Source organism: Drosophila yakuba, chromosome 3L (genome assembly GCF_016746365.2).
Source record: "Drosophila yakuba strain Tai18E2 chromosome 3L, Prin_Dyak_Tai18E2_2.1, whole genome shotgun sequence".
NCBI lineage: Eukaryota > Metazoa > Arthropoda > Insecta > Diptera > Drosophilidae > Drosophila > Drosophila yakuba.
Window position 1 is genome coordinate 10,246,269 of NC_052529.2, and position 18,817 is coordinate 10,265,085.

Here is an 18,817-nt window from a genome sequence, read left to right on the forward strand (position 1 = left end):
TGGCAGCCAGCTCGTCTTACCAACTTACCAACTTACCAACTTACCAACTTCCCAACTTCCCAATTTGGCTCAGGAAAAGCCGAAGCTCGGCCCGAAGCGTGAATTTACATTTGGCTGCTTTCTGTGGCTCTTACTCTGACTGTGACTCTGCTCGTCTGCGGCTCTCTTGGCTCTTAGCTCTTGGCTCGATTCTTCAATTAATTTGACGAGCTGGGCTGGCCTGGGAAAGTATTTGGCACACTAAACGGCCAGCTATAACAGTTAGCGGCTTGTCAGCCAACACTCGTGAGCTATGATCTAAGAATCCACGACGGGCGAGTCTCGTTGAGTTGTTGAGGGCAGCTTTATTGCAGCTCTAAAATAAACAAAAATTAAATGGAACAGAGGCGGGCCAATAAAACCCATTTGAATTACTGCACGAAGCATAAAACTGAAATTTTCAATTACACAAATGAGAAAGCCTGGTCCATAAAATAGAACTGCGTGGGATAAAATGCAGCTTATGGCCAATGAGAACATTTTAAAACTCAATTAACCTACTTACGATCAGAATACTATATAACACACATTCCCATGATTAACATTTTAAGAGGCGCAATAAATTACTTGTAAATTTGGTGATCATTCCTACCAAAAAAAGCTTTTAAATATTTATTTCGATTACCATAACATCCCTTGATTCCACATTCCTCGGAGTTTGGTTTGATTTGTGGTCAAATCAAATGCTTTCCATTGACTTCCCTGTTTCGCCGCGAGTTCCCTGTTACGAGTTAGCCATACGTAAATTTTTTTTGCCACCTGGAGTCGCGAATCGCAGAGTGCTATATTAATATTGATTTATTCCGGCATCGTTCCGCACCCTAACCCCATTCCGCATACTCCCGTCCTCGATCGAAGAGCATTATGCATATAGGAGTGTTCCCCAAGTGCTAATTTCTGCTTCTGTCCGGCAAACCAGCCCATTTCAAAGTGAAATCGCAATGGGACAACAAAAAAATGAGTGAATACGGTTCATAGAAATACATCCGATGATAAATTGAGGTGTAATTAATTCGATTCGCCCTGACTGAGTGACTGACGTTTCATTTTCAGTGTCCGGGACGAGGAAAATTGACAGTCGCAACTCCGAGCTTTCCCACATACTCGGGAAATCGGGAAAATTGTTGCTTCAGTCGGCGTCGACGGCGGCAGCGCTGCCCACGGCGACAGCGACGGCGACGCAGGCAGCGAGAGCGGTAAAGTCCAACAGTAAAACGTGTTCTACTCGTTTATGGCTGCTTCTTCTTGGGCAAAAGTTGTTTTTACTGTAGTGTAGCTGTCTATAACTTTCTTCTTGGCCAACTGTGAGCCGCTGCGAGCCAAGTTAACTGGCTGTATGGAGTCACATAGTCACATAGAGTCGAGTCTCTCTGTTAACAGGTCAGTGGAGTTTTCTTAAACTTCCAACTTCAGAAACCGAAACCGAGTCTCTTCCGACTGCCGCAGAATGTTACGAAATTTTATGTAATGTGCCAAAAAAAAAAAATAGAAAAAGACAAGAAAAAAATAGGAAAACAATCTGGAAAAAAAAAAACAAATCTCTGCTTAGTGAACAATGCCCAGAAAACTTTCATTCCAAGGCAACAAACAAGACTCTTCGCTTGGCCAAACTTTAACTATTTGTGAGGGGGACGTCAAGCCGAAGCAAGTTCAAAAAGCATATAATTTTACATTTTAATGGCTTAATACACTTTGACACTTGCTTGGCTTTTGGGGTCAAGCCAGGTGGCCAACGAAATGCGGGGGAAGGGGTCAGGTCAACAATCACATCTACACTTGGTATACCCACTCCCATTGGTGCAATCCAAAACCCAGCTTCTTCTAAATATTTTAGGGCTGCTTTCCTGCCCCATTTGACTAATTAATTTCTGGCCAACTTGCTAGGCTTTACTGAGTGCCTTTCCGGTTTTGGGGTGGGGTGTGCTGCCAAAAGTTTTTCCAGTTTATTAATTTTGGCCGCACTTGTTGTTCCGTTTAGTTTCTGCAAAAATACCACCCGCTGAAAATCCTTGGCGGCGATTGGCAGCTCTAATTGAGAGTTTCCGTCCGGCAATTTGGCGCTAGATTTAGAGATTAATTATGCACGCCAAGAGCTTAAGTGATTCTTGGGTGTAGTTTGAATCCATATTTTGTATTTGGCCAAGTTCGAAAACAACAGTCGGGGTTAATAAATAATCTAACAAAGCTACAATACATTTAGTTAAGGATATTTACAGAAAGTAAGAGATGCGCATTTAATGCTTAAAGCGTATTTTGTAATGATAAGAATTGAGTACAAAGTTGATAATTTACATTTAGAGATGATAACAGCATAATGGTAAAATGTTTTTCTGATTCGATTCAAACTTGAATTCCCATTAAACGTTGGCAAAAGTAACCGCGTTTCCCCTTCGCAGCTTTTGGTTTGATTCCCCTGCTCATGAACTCTTATCAGTTTACCACTAATTGCCCTGGCAGAGTCCTTAACCGCTTTTCGTCCGTGAAACTCCTTATTAACGCAATAACGGCCCGCCCCCAACTCTACCCACAGCCCACCGCCTACCGCCCACCACCCACCGCCCAACGCCACGTACATTGTTCATTTAACGCTCATTATTGTTCCAGCGCCATTCAGGCAATCCAATTATCCTCACTAACCGACCTCCGCCGACAATTAAAGGCATGAAATTATTTGATTACCAACGTTTTGTCGCTGTCTCAAACGGATTTCGCTTTTCTTTCCAGCTTTTCACGAACACTAAGTTACTCGTGGCTCCTGGCTGTGCTTTTCCTTTTGCCCTTTTCCCTTTTTCCCCCCTTTTTCCCAACTGTGACTGAACTACACGTGTGTTGTATTGGTGTAATGGCTGTTAAAGGTGAGATTATGCATGAAAGCGCTGCTGTGTGCTTGGAATAATCATGGCTGCCACTTTTCAGGGGCGTGGCCAAAAGGGGGGCTGGGAGTCTGCCACCTGTCAATAAATTGGGGGAAGTGATGGGGGGGGGCACATGTAAGCCAACTCCCCCACACCGCGACTAATCGATTTTCAAAAGCGGCTTATAGTTAGTGGCTAATATCGCTGCCAGCGATGTTGCTGCTGTGCGTACTGATTAAATGCCAAGTGCGTGCCTCTAATTTCGCTTTGTTTAAAGTGAATAAAGTGAATACAACGTGCATGTCGCCGAATGAAAACCAAATGCCAAATGAAAACCATCGGATTTGTATTTGGATTTGCGTTTGACGCCGTTGAATTTCATTTGCGCATTACATTCAATTTTTTTTTTTCAGCTTGGTCCGCAATGTGCCTGCCTTTTGGTTTCGTTTTTATTTCTTTATGAATTCATTCACGTACCGCGCACAATAGGCAACTCAACTCGAACCCTCTTGACCGTTAAGTTCCTGCACGGGAAAGAATTTTATGATAACTGGAGGTATTTGAAAATACACATAAAAAGTTATAGTACCAGAACTAAATGAGAGAGCTATATTTCGGTAATTGCATTCTCTTGCAATCAGTAAAAGAAATAGGGCTTAAGGGACTCATGAGTGGGCTTTTTCCAGGACATGGAATATAGCCAGAAGTATCCCTGCTTTTCTCCCTGTGCATTTGCAACCGCCTTTATCCGCCTTCAGCCCTCATTTCGCATTCAATAAGCGAACGCATCCATCCATCGAACGAAAGCCAAGACAACCGAGGCAATTTCAATACAAGCGAACAAAATCAACGGCAACAAGAAATGGTAAATGAAAGTGCCCTCAAAAGGTTTTCTAAATATGTACCTCCAAGTGCGCGAAGAAGAGTTTTTTCCAATTCAGTTTTTTTTTCCTCGTTTTTACTCTTTTTTTTTTTTTGAGGTTGGGCTTAATTGTGTCGCAGTGCAGCGAATGAATGACTGAGTGACTGAATGACGGAGCGATTGACTGACTGTGCGACTGCAGAGAGAACTTGCGGGCTTTCAATTAGCGAAAGTCCGATATGCATATGAAGCTGGTTCTGCCCAAATCGAAGTGGCCGAGATGGGGAAAAAAAACAGGCAGAAAAACGGAAAGAAAGAGCTGTCATCGGCGACAAGGGGATCGTTAAAACAACATCTAATAAGCTGTTAATGCCTATTTTTACTTTCAGGCTAGCGGCTTCCACTTCTTCTCATCTTCCAGGGCCAACAACCAAATGCCAAGGCCTATGCCAAGTTGGCCATGTGACAAGTGGCACACCGGAAAAAGTTATTGCTTTCTTTTGGGTTTTTTTATAACTGCTTTTAATATTCTGCATAAAAATTAGAGTTTTTTAATGTATCCATTGATGTATTTTATATATTTAAATGTATGTAAAATAATTCACTCATGAGGTTATCCGATCTTATTTGAACTATTACTTTCTGAAGCATTTTGTTTGTCTTCATAACGATTATTTAGTTACTTATTACCATAACTGCCACTTAACTTAATCAGTAGACTTTATGAGACTTACACAATTTATTTTTAGAGACATATTATGGCGAAGGATACCATTTATCAAACAGAAATTTATCAATTTAAAAAGAAAAAATTAAAACTAGATTTTTAAGTGGGGAAATGCTTATTAAAAGAGTGGCAGCCACTTATTCAGATCTCTAAACATAAAGTAAAAGTGCAAGAGATATACAGATTATATAGTCTTATAAAGTATATATATTTAAACAAAAAGTGCTTTTTTCTCAGTGTACTGTGTAACTGAGAGCGGAATTCAGCTGTCGCACAGGAAGGGAAAGCTGCCGAGGCTGGCAATGAGCATCCCAATGTGTGTGTGTGTGCCTGGGTCTTGTTTTACAGCTCCAAAGAAAAGCAAAAGTCTGAGGCACATTATGGCCAGAAATTGACATTCTTTGCAGCCCCGCCCCCCTAAACCCCGCCCCCTGGCCTAACAATCCGCCGGCAGCATCAGCAACACATCGACAACAATTCGAACAACAAAATAAGAGAAAAAAAAAAATACCGAAAAAAAACTGGCTCCAGGCACTTTCTCTTTCTTTCACTGGCGATAACGGATGGCCAAAAGGGGGGAAGGTGGCCGAAAAGGGGCGGGGGTGGCCAAAAAGGCGGGGACAACAACAACAACGAAAGGGAAGCACAGCACACACAATCATCGATAAACAGGCACAGCAAATAGAAAAACAACAACGGCAATCGGAGTAAATAGACCAATTGCTCTTGTTGTTGCCCCTAAGCAATTTATAATTTATTTATGCCGCTAACACACACACACACTCACGCACACACACACATTCACGTGGGCGCTTCATCTTGGTAATTGACACTTTAAGGCATTGAAATGTGGGCGTGGCCCACGAGTGACAACTACATTAACAAAATACCATTTACGCTCATAAAACTGTCAAATTGAAGTGTCGACTTGGCTAACACGCAACACATCTCACAGAGAGATGAAGAGGGGGTGGGATTGGGCGGTGGGGGTTTTTGGCCAAATCAACGTCAATTCAAACTTAGATGCAGCAGCCCCTGAAAATCGCTCAGCTCAGCCAAAATTCGAAGTTAGTCTGTGCGAAGCAGATAGTTTATAGCATTAATTATGGAAAAAAAACAAATTAAAGATGAATTTAATAATAATTAGTGCTTTTGCTGTGGCTCTTCTCATTTGTCTAGTTCAAATATCAACAAATTCTTATCATTAACATAAATAAAATGGCGAAATGATATTCAAATAATTTTATTTTGCCTGCTTTGCAAATGACGTGGTTAACTCTTGAACAATAATGCGTAATTTGGTTAACAGAGTGTTTTTGAAATCACTTTCATTTCAAATTCGATTATTTCTCTGAAATTTAATGGAACATTAGAAGTTCAGGTTACTCAACATGTAATTATGTTTAATATCTATTCCAAGAGTTTAACTTTCTCAACAGCTTAACTTTACCAAACACCTAGTCCTAATTCTATTTTTAGGAAATAAAGGACATCTCACAAACTTCCACATTTTCAACAGGACATTTTGATTGAGCTCACAGCGACAGAAAGTTTGCGCCTGCGAAGCAAAAGTTTAATTTGTATCTTTCATCTCTTGTCGGGCCATAAAACTTGATTCTATATTAAGCTGATTTTCCCTAAATATTTAAGCACCCATTTAATAACTTCCTTGTTTGGTAATAGTTTCAATAAAAATCTTTAACCCATGGAACAGGATTATCCTTAAACCGAATGTTTTATTACATTTATTGGCTGCAATAAACTGAGCATTTGAATGAACCGAAGCTACTTTCTAAAGTCACAAAATTTTGACATTTACTATGTGTCAGACGGCGGGGAATGCGAAACTTGTGGAATTCCAGAGCGACTACCAAACTTGCTGACTAATTCAATGTTTTCGCTTTAACAACCAATTTAGTCATGAGATTGTAAGCAAAAATCAATGCAAACGTCTGCGTTCGCTAATGAAACCGCAAGTTTTCGGCTTCCGAACTTTGATGGCGGAAAGCTGAATCTGGAAACTGGAAACTGGATACCGAGTCCAATCAATAAATCAGCACAGCACATCGGCACATCGAAGGTTTCCCCAGTTCAACAGCTCAGCAGCCCTTATCCCTTATCAAATTCAATCAGAAAATTTAATAAATATGCAAATTTTGGCCTGGCCCGTGTAAAATTACTGGTACATGAGAATTTTTCGATTATCCTATTGCACACAGCGATCCATCCGAAAATAATATTAATATACCTGGTGATGCCGATTTAATGGCCATATGGATGGTGTCTTTAGTTCAACGCCGCCAACTATTGTTTGGCGGGAAAACGTGACTCAGCTGCAGGTTTGCTTTCTGGTTGCCTGGCGGAATTGCGCAATCGTAGAAATTTTCGTGGAGCTCCATTGAATTATGCAAGCCCATGCAAAGGCACTTAACACACACGTTTAATTAAAGTCACTTTCTTTTCACACATCCGACTTGCTGCCCACTGTTTGTTTTCAGTGTTGCGTGTGCTGGGCATTAAATAATGTCGTTTGAATTAACACCCAGCGGCGGGGCATTAGCATAAGTTGTAGCCTACTTTCAGGCGAAAGGTGAAAAAAGCCAGGTGAAAATTGGGGAAAAATCACGGGGGCGTTGGCATGGCCACTCGATGTCTGTCTCAGTCGCCTTGTTAATAAGGTAAATATTTGCTGGGCATTGTTGAGTGCCTTAAAAAAAAAAACAGGACTTGTGCCCAAAGGACCCTATATACGCATTACGTATATATATCAAGCAGCGGCAGCTCCGATTTTTATTCCGAGCGAGAAATTTAATTTGCATTCGTAATGCAAATGCTCGTCTTCGCCAACCTGACAGCTGCTTGGGCCTGTTCATTTCGGTGTTTTCTTCTAATTGGATGACTCTGGTTTTGGTCAGTTGCATTTCCCCAAACGAAACTCGAATCTGCTAGAATCTGTTCCCAGAGCAAGAAAGTCGGAGTCGGATGTACGGATGTACGGGGCAGGCGAAAGGTTTCGGGCAAATGTCTGAAATCAAATGTCAAATCCACATTGACTTGACGTCTAGTGAACCGGGCCTAACCTTGCAGACCCCAAACCGACCTGCTGTCATCTAGTTCCTTTCTGGATGCACTGCGAGAAAATACGCAGAATAAGGTACTAGTTTTAAGGTGCTAATACTTTACCTTAATATGAATATACCTCTTTGTATACTTTGATATGTCTTCTTATTTACGTTCTATCAATGCAGCTTAATCGGTTTTTTAGGCTTTGGTGTTTTAAAAAAAGGAATATATTTTTAACTGAACAATATTTACATATTTTATTTCAGATTATGTAGTAATAATATTTGTTGTCCTAATGTTATGCAATAAAATCAGGAGTAATTCAAGAGTAATAACTCCTCCCCAAATGTTTGGCCCTTTTTTCAAGGCTGAGATTTTCCCGGTGCAACAATCTCTTTCACCTGTGTCTTTGCCATGGCTTTTCCTTACGCTTCTCTGGCTGCTTATTGCCTTGGGCTAAGCTGAAATCTTTGAGGATTTGTTTGCCGGCCTGTCCTGACTTGGTCCTTTCTGTTTTGCGTCTTGTGGTCGGTCTGCTGGTCGCAAAGGAAACCCAACTTCCGGACGCAAATTCGATTTTCGTCGCATTTTTTGTTGGTTCCAATTCAATTTTCCCGGCGTTTAAGCACAGTAAACAATAATTAGATGTGCCCACTGTACTCTGCGGTACTACACACAGATACATACATACTACTTACGTTTATACTTATGCATGTCTGGTAATGGAGATCGCCCTTAAAGCCGCATAGTCCCTTGGCAAATGCAGCCTGTTTTGCGGTGGAGCCTGCGGTTTTGGCCCGACCGCATCTTTAACGATGAGATTTTGGTCAGGGCACTTCGATTTGTGCAAAGTGCAGAATCAGTAAAATTAAATTGGATTTCCATTGTGACGAACTGGACAGCAGGCCAGAGAAATTTGCGGTCACTCGACTGGTACATATCTTTCGCATTCGGGGGCGGGGAAAACCTTGGACCTTGGCATCTTGGACTTTTCCATTTTCCCCGCTCGCTGAACTTAAACTCGGCTTCAACTTGCTGCTGCTGGCTAGTTGAACTAATGTTTTTTTAAACGCTCCCATTGACGGTGGCTCGTGGCTACTCATTCTTTTACGAGTATATATAGAAAGTATATATACACTTCTATCGGGGCAATAGGAAAGTGGGGAACGGGAACTAGCACAATGGGAACATCGATGGGAAATTGCGGTCGGAACTCTGCGGGATATCACAATGGCTGAATGGATTCATAAACGATTGTGCATTAAAGATAATAATGGTTGAATAGAAAAATTGTTGCAACTTGGCGGTGAATTTCAGATTATTTTTTGCAGTTTTTGTTTAAGCAAAGTTGTATGAGGTTTTAAATACATTGTTTTACAAAAATGTACTTAATTTCAAATTCGAATTTGAACTAATTCCAATAACATATATAAAATATAGAGTTTCAATAAATACAAATCGCTTTTGTTCTTCCCATTGAGGCACTTTATCTCCGCCGATAAGTAATTGTTAAACATTAATCTTTGCAAATTGCCCGCAGCGCTTTTATTCATCGCCCTTTGAGTTTTTGAGTGTGTCATCCGTTTTGCGAAGGGCCATTCTTTAATGATTATTTCTGCAGCCCCATTTCACTTATCGATAATCGCCCTATTGTGCCCGATAGGCAGCGACTCCTTGTGGAATTGAGCAATTGCATGGAAACGCAATTATTCGGTGTATTCACTTTGAGAAATGCCCGCGCGCTCCGCCTGTCTGGCTCCCAATCCTCCAATCGCCCAATCCCAATCCCAATCATAATTATTATTGATCGCATTTCAATTTATTGATACGGTTTCTTTCTTTTTTTTGTACACCAGCGTCCAAGCTGGCAGCATTGTCAACGCATCGCGTTTGTACGCGTATTGTTGATGATTTTTCAAATGCGCTTAATGACATCGGAGCGGATTCTCCCGCTTCAGTCCGCTTTTACCCACTTTCAGGCTCCGTTTTCCGCTCCTTCTTGCCACCTACCTCATATAAAATTATTCAGAGCACTTCAAAAAATTCTTAATGCCTTTAAAAAGTAAAATAATAACAGTGCCACACTGAATCTGCTATGAAATTAACTCTTTTAGCTCTGAGCTATTATATGAATTAAAAACACATATTTTTTTGGTTAACTTACACTTTGCAACATTGATGTCAATTATTGAAAATTCCATATTTATATAATAAACTTATTCTTCTGTGCAACTTAAACGGTTGGCGGCACTGAAGCTCCGCTTAATGCATATGAAATGGTAATTACGCATACGCCGCGTTGTACCAGAGGAAGTCGGAAAGTCAGCCGGGAATGAAATCGAAGTGCCAGCGCCACTTATTGACGCTCATTTATCTTATTAATAGCTCCAAGCCGGTGGCACAATCACAATTTATCAAGCGGCTAAAAAACTCGAATTTACTTAGCTTTGTATGCTGCTTGCCATGCTGCTTTTGTCATTTCTATAATCGACTTGAAGTCAATGCCTCTTCGCCTTGCCCGAAAGTTCTCAAAGTCCTGGAGGAGCATCTAGTTGTGACAGTCGCCCTGGTCTAGACAATGTAATTGTCGACAGCAGCAAATCGAGTGGATACTTCGAGTAGTGGGATTTCTGGACCCACTAATAGCCATTGTGGCGGTAAATCAACTGGGTCCGTATAAATCACCAAGAACAAGGCACCCCGACTCATATGTTGCGGCTTTTAAATCACAAGGTGTCAGGCTGAAAAAATACCCCTCGGTCTATTTTTGATGAGGGTAAAAGTAAAAGTGAAAGTGGAACTATATCGAAATGGAATGAAAGGGGGAATCGGAATGTTGAACTAACCAGGACACAGGTCGCCTGTTCGTTTATTTATTTATTTCAAGTGTCCGACCAGCCGACCACCACTTGTCACCGCCAACAGTCGCAACTTGATTTATAAACATTTACATATCACAGGACTCGTCCATTTTTATAACCCCTTCCCCCCTTGTAAATCCTTTTTGCTTGCGCTCTATTGTTGCCCAATTAGGAGCAGCCATAAATTCAGGCTGCATGCAGCGGAGAAAAGTGAAAATGGGAAAATGGGAAAAAGGGAAAAGGGGAAGAACTTGTACAGCAACTGCAGTGCCGTTAATTAAAAAGTTTTTTAACAAGTTAATTGAAATAGATCTCGATTGGAGTTTTTATTGATATTTGCCTGACGTTTGGCATTCGCCGCTGCCAAACGGAACGAAGCGAAACTAAATAATTAGTTTGCTGGCCTCTTTTGGGGCAAACTTTCAGTGCCACTTAAAGCTCGAAGTTGGTCGAAGTGGAGCGGCGTTTTGGCCAAGGAGCCAAACTGTTTGCCAACAACTCGAGCACGAGCCACTCACTCGTCGGGGCGAAAACTTAACACATTATGAGTCCCGGGCTTTGACTTTCTCTCCTTTCTCCCCTTTCTCCTATTTTCACCACCCACCCTTTTAAAAGGGAAAACAAAAAGCAAACCAATGCATTTGACATTTACGCCGGAGCAACAGCTGCTACATAAATTAAAAAAATGTAGCAACCAGGCCCAAAGCCAATACAAATAAAAGAGCAATAACAGCCGTGACAGGAGCCACTTGTATTGAGGGGACCTCTGACCCCACCCCACCTCACCGCCCCCTTGAGCCCCCGGGGAGCCGGGCATAAATAATATGTACAAAAGAAAGTTTCCCTCAAAGCGCCCCAAGTGCTGCTCCAGAGCTCACCCTTTTCCAGATAAGTCTGCGACGCGATTGGGGCATCCACACAGGAAATCAATAATGATTGGGCCTAGCCGTCGGCTCAAAAAATGGATGCAGTGCGCTGGTCAATCGCTGACTATTGGCTGCCCTTTCCATTTTGGACTGGATATGTATTTTAAAATATTTTTCAATACTTTAAGTGCCACTTTATAGTTTTTACAACCTGTGGATGTCTTACTTAGGTGTGAATATATTATATACATTTAATAAATACAATGTCTTTGTTTGCAAGCGAGAGAATAAGTTGTAAGAAACTCGAATGAAATGTATAAATATAGGAATGAGATAATTTGAAATGCGGAGATTAAATAGCGAATTAAAAGTCTTTTTTCTGGGTAAGAAATAAACTTCGTGTTTTCTTAGTTCGGTAAATGAGCAATACCTAAGCATAAGCTGTATGAGATTCAATAAAATTCAAGTTCCAAAATTATTTTCACAAAGTTTCTGCCTACGTAGATTCCTGAAAAGTGTTCCTGCTTCCTTTGGAATCCGTACAACTTCCACGTTATGGAAACACCTGTTTTTTATGCCTAAAAAAAAGAACTGTCACTTTGGCATTCCCGAAAAGTGGATTCCAGCGCACTGAGCCTGTCACCCGACGCGATCCGCAGATGAAATGACAACCTGGGCGGACAATATGTCCAGGAGTCATTAAAAAGTTGCCACAATCCCCGCGGTGAGGGTAAAATTAAGCGAGCCATTTGAATGGCAGCCATGGCGACAACGTCGAGAGCAAAAGACTTGGACGGTCATCAAAGTAAAGTGTTTTCCAACTTTTCTTTCTTTTCTCTCCTCTGGTTTTTCGCTGGGCATTGCAGCTACTGCTGGTTTTCCCTGAGTTTCCGCTTTTCTGTGTTGTTCTGAAACTTTGAGCAGCTGCTCCTGCGGCGCTTGGTATTGTTGTTATTTACTATTAAAGTTGGCAGGATCGTAAACAGCTTGCGGCCAAAAAGGGGAATTGCGGATTGCTACAGTTACCCCTTTGAAATAAACCCGGTGATTGGTGATTGGCAATTGGCAATTGGCTATTGGCTTTGCCAGCTGCAGTTTCGCAATTTCCGGCTCAATGTGAGCTCAGTTTTATTACCAATTAAAGTTATTCAATTGCCGCGCAAAAGTTAAAAGGTTGCACTAATTTCATTTCCCCCACAAAACGCCACAATCCCAGTAAATACGCAATGCACATGGACATATCTATTTTATGCTGCCGTTTATTGTTCGGCCCAGAGATACCAAATGCGACAACAACTGATGCTGCTGCTGCTGCTGCTGGTTTAGGGCTTTGCATGTTTAATTCATCTAATCAACATTAAGCCCTGTTTTGGCAGAGAATGTGGTTTGCATTGTCCCCCGACCACCACAAGCCCCCCCTTTTCCATTGTTTTCGTGGTTCAACCGCTGTTCGTCGCCCCAAAAAGATACAAAATTCAGTTGCAGATACATTTGTGTTGTTGCTGCTGTCGCTGTCGCATTTACATAATTTCATTTGCAACACATGCCGGGCATTTCTCCACCCCTCCACCCCCTCTGTCATCCCACGACTCCTGTTTTCGGCTGGCGGCAAATTATTACACGCTTTTATTAACAAAAATTATGCTCGACTGTTGATTTGCAGCGTCATCGGCGTGTTCGTAGTTCTGCTCCCTTGGTGGCATGAATATTCATCACTTAATATATGGGTGCCTATAAATAGATGCATTCTGGCAGCAGGATTCAGTAGGCAGCCACAGGATCAAGGAGCAACGGCCGCAGGCTCTTTTATTAATTAAGTTCAGATTTTTTCCTCCTTTTTTGCTCCGCTTGCAAGAGCAAAGTACGTAGTCCATGGACAGTGGCGTGAAAATAGGAATTAAGGGGATACATAATTAGATTTATAAATATGGATTTTAGTTTCAATTTAATTGACTTTACTTTATTTGATTTTATGCTGAGATAAGTTCAATTCGTTGTGTTGCGACCTAAAAGCAGCAATAAATGAATGAACATTAAATAACAATTGATTTATCTATGCTAGGTCTATAAAGAGATATTGGATGCTTAATATACAATAAGCCATAAATAACATATAAAATATGCGCAATTGATAGAAATTGAGAGTGTCATAATTGGATAAAGTCCCCTTTTGGCTTTCGCCCCTGACCAAAGAGCAGAATACCAATGATGACGATGCCGATGACAGCGATACACGAGCCACTCAATCTTGTTGAGTAAGCGCCACTAATTTGTTTTTAAGGTCAGCATGGTCACTCCCCCCACCTTTCCGCCCACATTCTCCCCCACCTGCCGCTACCACTTTGCATACTTTATTGACCGCATCGAGAGAATGTGTGTGTGTGTTGGCCTGGTGTCCTGCCACAAATACGCTTTTAAGAGGCATTTCCAGGACGAAGGCAGCTGCGACCCACTGCAGCATCTCTACCACAGACCTGCTTCTTGCAATTTGGCTATTAAAAATCATTAGCAGCTTGGAATTTCCACCCCTTTTGGCCGAATTTCAGGTGTGTGCCCTTTTTCGAGAAAGAATCTGGGCTGCATGCAACATTGTGTGAGCTGCATACCTTGTGGCGCTCCGGCCAGGCATTTTCATTAAAACGCCGAGGGCATAAATGCCAAAATTGGAAACAATGATTTTGGCATCCTGGTTTAATTTCTTAAAATGTTATGATTTTGTAGAACAGGCAAAAGGAGGTAACACACGCACTTTATTGAAGCCATTATTTTTCTTAGTTTAATATGCATATCATAAAATCCAAAGGTGACTTACTTAAATTTTTAATATATTTCAATCCAAGCACTCCATGAATTAGTACATATACACACTACACAATTTATTAGTAAGCTAAAAAAAAAATAAATATGGACTGCAAAGCTGCTGGACTTCTTCAAACTCCCAGTGAATCGGAAGTGACCCACTGCACCATCTCCGCTCTGGACAACTTAACAATCCAGGAAGAGCAGAGTTCTTCGGCTTTTGAACTTCCGAAGGTTTTCAATAAGCTGGAGGAGATGAAACAAAGGGTGCTCTATCTGAGGGGCCTCCTCATTCGTCCAGTGCAAGTAAACGAGGCCGAATGTCCCTCCGAAAGTGACCACATTAAACTGGACATTGAGCAGTCCAGCTCGGACAATGACGAACTGCGAGGAGTGCAACAGGACACAGTTCGAGCTCTCCAGCAGATCATCGAATTGAACGGCCGACTTAAGGATTCAACTGATTCTCTGACTGCACTGGACGTAATTGTCCAGCGCAACATTCGATGCATCAGCAAGTTGGACAAGAAGCTGCTCGAGGTGCCCAAGTGGCAGGAGGAGCTGAAGCACAACACGGGATTGTGCTTGGAGCGATACAATGACCTGGACATCTCCAGGGGCAACTACCTCGACTACAGCGACAACTTCGTGCGACCCATTCAAACCAACATGAAGTTCTGCTTTGCATCCAAGGTATTTTCATAACATTCATCCATATTATTTATTATAAATATTTTTTATTAATACTTATACTTACATCCTACCTCAAGGCGCCCCTGATGTGCAATAAGCAAGATTACTATGACTTCGCAAGCGCTTTGAGCAAATCCCGGAGGACGCTATTGAAGTGCCACGAGGAGCTGATGAAGTACACCCAGAGCTTGGACGAAGCGCTGACATTGAAGAACTTCAACAACCTGGTACTTCCATCCATGTCGGAGCTATCGTTGCTGCTGGAGAAGAGCACCCAACTGACCAGGCGCCGGAGCTCAAGTGCCAAGGAGCGAAGATCCTTCAAGTTCGCCCTGGCTGCTCCTCTGCCAAAGCAGAAAAAATACTCGCGCTCCGTCGAAAGTTTCGATTGAGATAATTGAAAATGCAGTGAACCACAAAAACGCCAATATTGTAATTTAAAGTGCCATCTAGTTTCGCATTTCACGGGTGCAAATGTGCGCATAATGAATATGCACACGGACATGCGGCATGAAACACACAATGATCGAGCTAATTGTGCAAAAATGTTTTTGCAAATATTTTGTTAACAAATTTTGCGGCATTTTAAGCCGCAGAAATGCAATTAGCCGTGAATGTAATTAACCGACAAAATGTGATTGTGCAGTGGCCACTCCAACTGAAATGCTGCAAAAAATGGCAAAACCACCAAATGGATGTGCACTAAATTTGAATTAGAATTTGAATTCATTTTCCGAGAGCGTTGGGAAATCGAAAGGGGTTTCCGATCTGCGGAAAATCAATGGCCAGAATGCCTTTGACACCTTGGCGAAGCTTCATTTTTGGTTTGACAAGGGTTCACGGCTCGGTGGCCCAAGGAATTTCCCCGTAGAACGGGAGCAACAAGTTTGTCATGAACGAGACTCCTTCCGGGCCAAAAATTTCAGCTATCAAATTGGGTAAACAACAGACCGAGCAAAGTTTGTGGCCAAATTAATTGAACGGACCTGGACGGAAAGGAAATGCTTTCCGCACGAAAGTCCCTTCCTCATGGAGTCTTTACCTTTCACCTTTGACAGGACACTTAATTCATCGAGCGAATGTGAAACCGAAAATTTAATTTCATTAGTGGCCTCCGAGTGTTGAAGGTGCTGTGGAGGCCTCGTTGGAGTAAAACTTTTATGGCAGCTGCTCAGCAAGGATACACCGTGTTCCGTGTTGCGCCCTTTATTCCCGTAATTGCGCATTGGCTGCACATGTCCTGGCTGCCAACTTCCCGGGTCCATTGTTCCTTTGTTGCCCGTTTGAATACCTGGAATACTTGTGCTCCACTTGCTCACTCCTCTGACCCTGCGGCCTATTCATACAGTTGAATGCATATGCGCCAAGTTAGAGAGCACAAGACCACGGAAACTTGCTCTGTTTAAGGGGAGTCCCTTGGAAGGACATAGCTCTGTAGCTATCCTTATATGGTCTTAGGTTTGTTCGATTCATTACTAAAGTCGTGGCCAAACTAATCCCACTTGGCAGCCCAGTCCATCGATCAATCAGTCAACTCATTGCGGCCAGCAAAAAAGTTCATCTGCAAACTAATTGGAAATTTTAATAAAAATTCTTGCGCTAAATTACGCTCAACAATCAAATCCCACCTTGCCCTTTTTGGAATTCCCAATCCCAATCCCCATTCGAATCCCCCGTCATTGTCATTGTCCAACTGTTCGCTTAAGTGGTGTTAAGTATTTGAAAATCTCTGCTTCGGTTTTCCGCCCCAGTCATTCCCACTCCCACTCTGCCCATCGCATGCCTTCCGTTTTATTGTTTTACGACAGTTGGCCAAATACTTTGGCTAGCTAAAACTTTTGCCCTCATGGTCATCCAATTGTCTGTGATTTACGGAGGCTTCTTCAAGGATCCTGGGGCGGACGTCCAGTCAGTCAGCGGAGCGAAGCGGAACCCACAACAGAAACTGCAGTCCAGCATTCAGTGGATATTGATTTATTGCTCCTCAACTGGTGACACACATGCGTTTTACAGTCGGGAATATGAATGCACTTACTACTTTGATGTATGATGATAAAAATCTGATTTAAATTCGAAAGCAAAAACTTACTAAAGCTCTTGTGAAGCCATTTACCAGCTACTGCCAATATAAAGCTCGTCAGCCAGATTTAAACAGGAATTATTACTTTTCTTAGTTCTTCAATAGAAATCATATCAAATATGGAAGAGGTGAAGTCTGGAAAGGTTATATCTTCTCATAACTTTCGACGATTCCTTGAGCTCTGGTTTCTTGAATGTCGCGCAGGCATTTATCCATGGGCGTGACAACGCAGAGGGGCTTCCTTCCACTGAAGTAGGCACTGCTGGGTCGAGCGTAGGACACGTGATGGCCATTCAACCAGGTGGTGATCTCGTCCAGACACAGGCACTGCCAAGGATTTCCCTCCAAAGTGATGTTTTGTAAATGCAAGAGACTTTGTAATGACTTCAAGTCCGGCAAGAAGGTGAGACGATTGTTGTTGAGCTCCAGGTGATTGAGGCGATCCAAAGTGTTCAGAATATCGCCCTCAATCTCCTCCAGACGATTCTCGCTAATTGTGAGCAGTTGTAATTGTCGCAGGGGTGCAAACATGCGCAGATCCAGAGTGACCAGCTTATTCCTTCTGAGCCTAAGATCCTGGATGAAAGGCAGAGAGGAAAGAGCCAGAGGATGCAGCTCCGCAATGTAGTTGTTGCTCAAGTCCAGGTAGGTCAGCTTGCGAAGAATCCTTTCACCAAATACACGCATTCCCAGCTTCTTTATGTTATTCCTGCTGAGATCCAGTTTCTCCAAAGCTGTTAGATTGGCAAAGACGTCATCGGGCAGAAGCGAGATCTTGTTACCCTGCAAGTGCAGAGTTTGCAGTGAGCTCAGTCCCAAAAAGGCCCTCGGATGGATTCTGTTTATCTGGTTCAGCCACAAATTGAGGGTTCTTAGTTTCTTGAGCCTGCAAAACACGGAGTCCTCCAGGACCTTCACATTATTCGAGCTATAGTCGAGCAGATCCAATGGCGCCACTTCTCCGGGAGCCATGAAAAGTGTGCGCTTGATCTCAAATAGATTGTTGTTGGACACATTTAAAACTCGAAGATTGGGCAGCGCATAGAATATTCCCATGTCCAGGTGCTCCAGCCAATTGCTGTGAAGATGCAGTTCCTCCAATTTGGGCAATCCCCTCAAGTGACACCATTGGAACTAAGGGATTTATAAAGTATATAACATGGCTTTAACTTAATTGTTAATCACTTACGTCTCTCAAATTGTTGTTACTAATAGACAAGAAACGCAAGTTTGCATTTTCGCCAAGAGTTATGTTTTCCTGATAGTTGGTGGTTAGATCGAGAAACCGTAGCTTTTTCATATCCTTAAAGGCATTGGGTTCTATATGGGCTATCAGGTTCTCAGAAAAGTTGGCGTACTCCAAATTGGCGAACCGACTCATCAGGTTGGCAGTAATAGCCAATATGTCGTTGTAGCTCACATCGAAATGGATTATTTCGGATGGGTTGGGAAAGTGCTCTGATTTCAGCTCCTCCATCTGACAGTGGGTGAGATTCAGCTTCTGCAGCGCCTTAAAATCTTGCAGTCCGTTTTCGCCGAGAGTCACACCACCGGCTTCAGATAGATCCAATTGCAAAAGTCTAGAGAGACCAGGCAGTTGCCTATCTTCTGCTCTTTCGATTCCTGTGTGTTCATTGACCACCTTCACACTTCGCCACTTTTCACCGACATATCGATTCAGTTGTTCGAAGCTCTCGATCTCCCGACACAGATGGCTTCCATTTCCCAGATCCTCGCACTCCTGAAGATCCTTTCCGAACACTCCGGACAGGAGCAGAAAGGCCAAAACTTGCATCGCCTGCATTTTTTCAACTAAAATGGACCTCTACTTGAGCCAAGTGCAATGCGTTAATTTGAGTTTATTTTTATCAGAGCAAACTTGTTTCTGTTCTTTAGTTCAGCCAAAAGCCGGTTTCCAATTCCAACAGCTGATAAATTAGTGATGGTCCCAGTTGAATTCTTTTCAACACGA

The 18,817-nt window shown here is 42.4% G+C and overlaps 2 protein-coding genes across 2 annotated transcripts; one reads left to right on the plus strand and one right to left on the minus strand.

Annotated features, from left to right (window-relative positions):
- Positions 1 to 14,105: 14,105 nt before the first annotated feature.
- Positions 14,106 to 16,387, plus strand: LOC6533576. The gene is made up of 2 exons (XM_002094250.3): positions 14,106 to 14,765; positions 14,843 to 16,387. The coding sequence occupies exons 1-2, from the start codon at positions 14,178 to 14,180 to the stop codon at positions 15,155 to 15,157; spliced, it is 903 nt and encodes a 300-aa protein (XP_002094286.1). The 5' UTR covers positions 14,106 to 14,177; the 3' UTR covers positions 15,158 to 16,387.
- Positions 16,388 to 16,723: 336 nt separating this feature from the next.
- On the minus strand, positions 16,724 to 18,809 carry LOC6533577 (insulin-like growth factor-binding protein complex acid labile subunit). The gene is made up of 2 exons (XM_002094251.3): positions 18,035 to 18,809; positions 16,724 to 17,979 (listed from the first exon to the last, which is right to left on the minus strand). Exons 1-2 carry the CDS (start codon positions 18,647 to 18,649, stop codon positions 16,990 to 16,992), a joined length of 1,605 nt encoding a protein of 534 aa, XP_002094287.1. The 5' UTR covers positions 18,650 to 18,809; the 3' UTR covers positions 16,724 to 16,989.
- Positions 18,810 to 18,817: the final 8 nt, after the last annotated feature.

Excerpts from the sequence above, each read along its gene's own strand:
- LOC6533576 (XM_002094250.3), top strand. The coding sequence starts at position 14,178 with ATGGACTGCAAAGCTGCTGGACTTCTTCAAACTCCCAGTGAATCGGAA. Across the intron at positions 14,766-14,842 it reads AGTTCTGCTTTGCATCCAAG|GCGCCCCTGATGTGCAATAA; the intron begins GTATTTTCATAA and ends TCCTACCTCAAG.
- LOC6533577 (XM_002094251.3), bottom strand. The coding sequence starts at position 18,649 with ATGCAGGCGATGCAAGTTTTGGCCTTTCTGCTCCTGTCCGGAGTGTTC. Across the intron at positions 17,980-18,034 it reads GTAACAACAATTTGAGAGAC|TTCCAATGGTGTCACTTGAG; the intron begins GTAAGTGATTAA and ends TAAATCCCTTAG.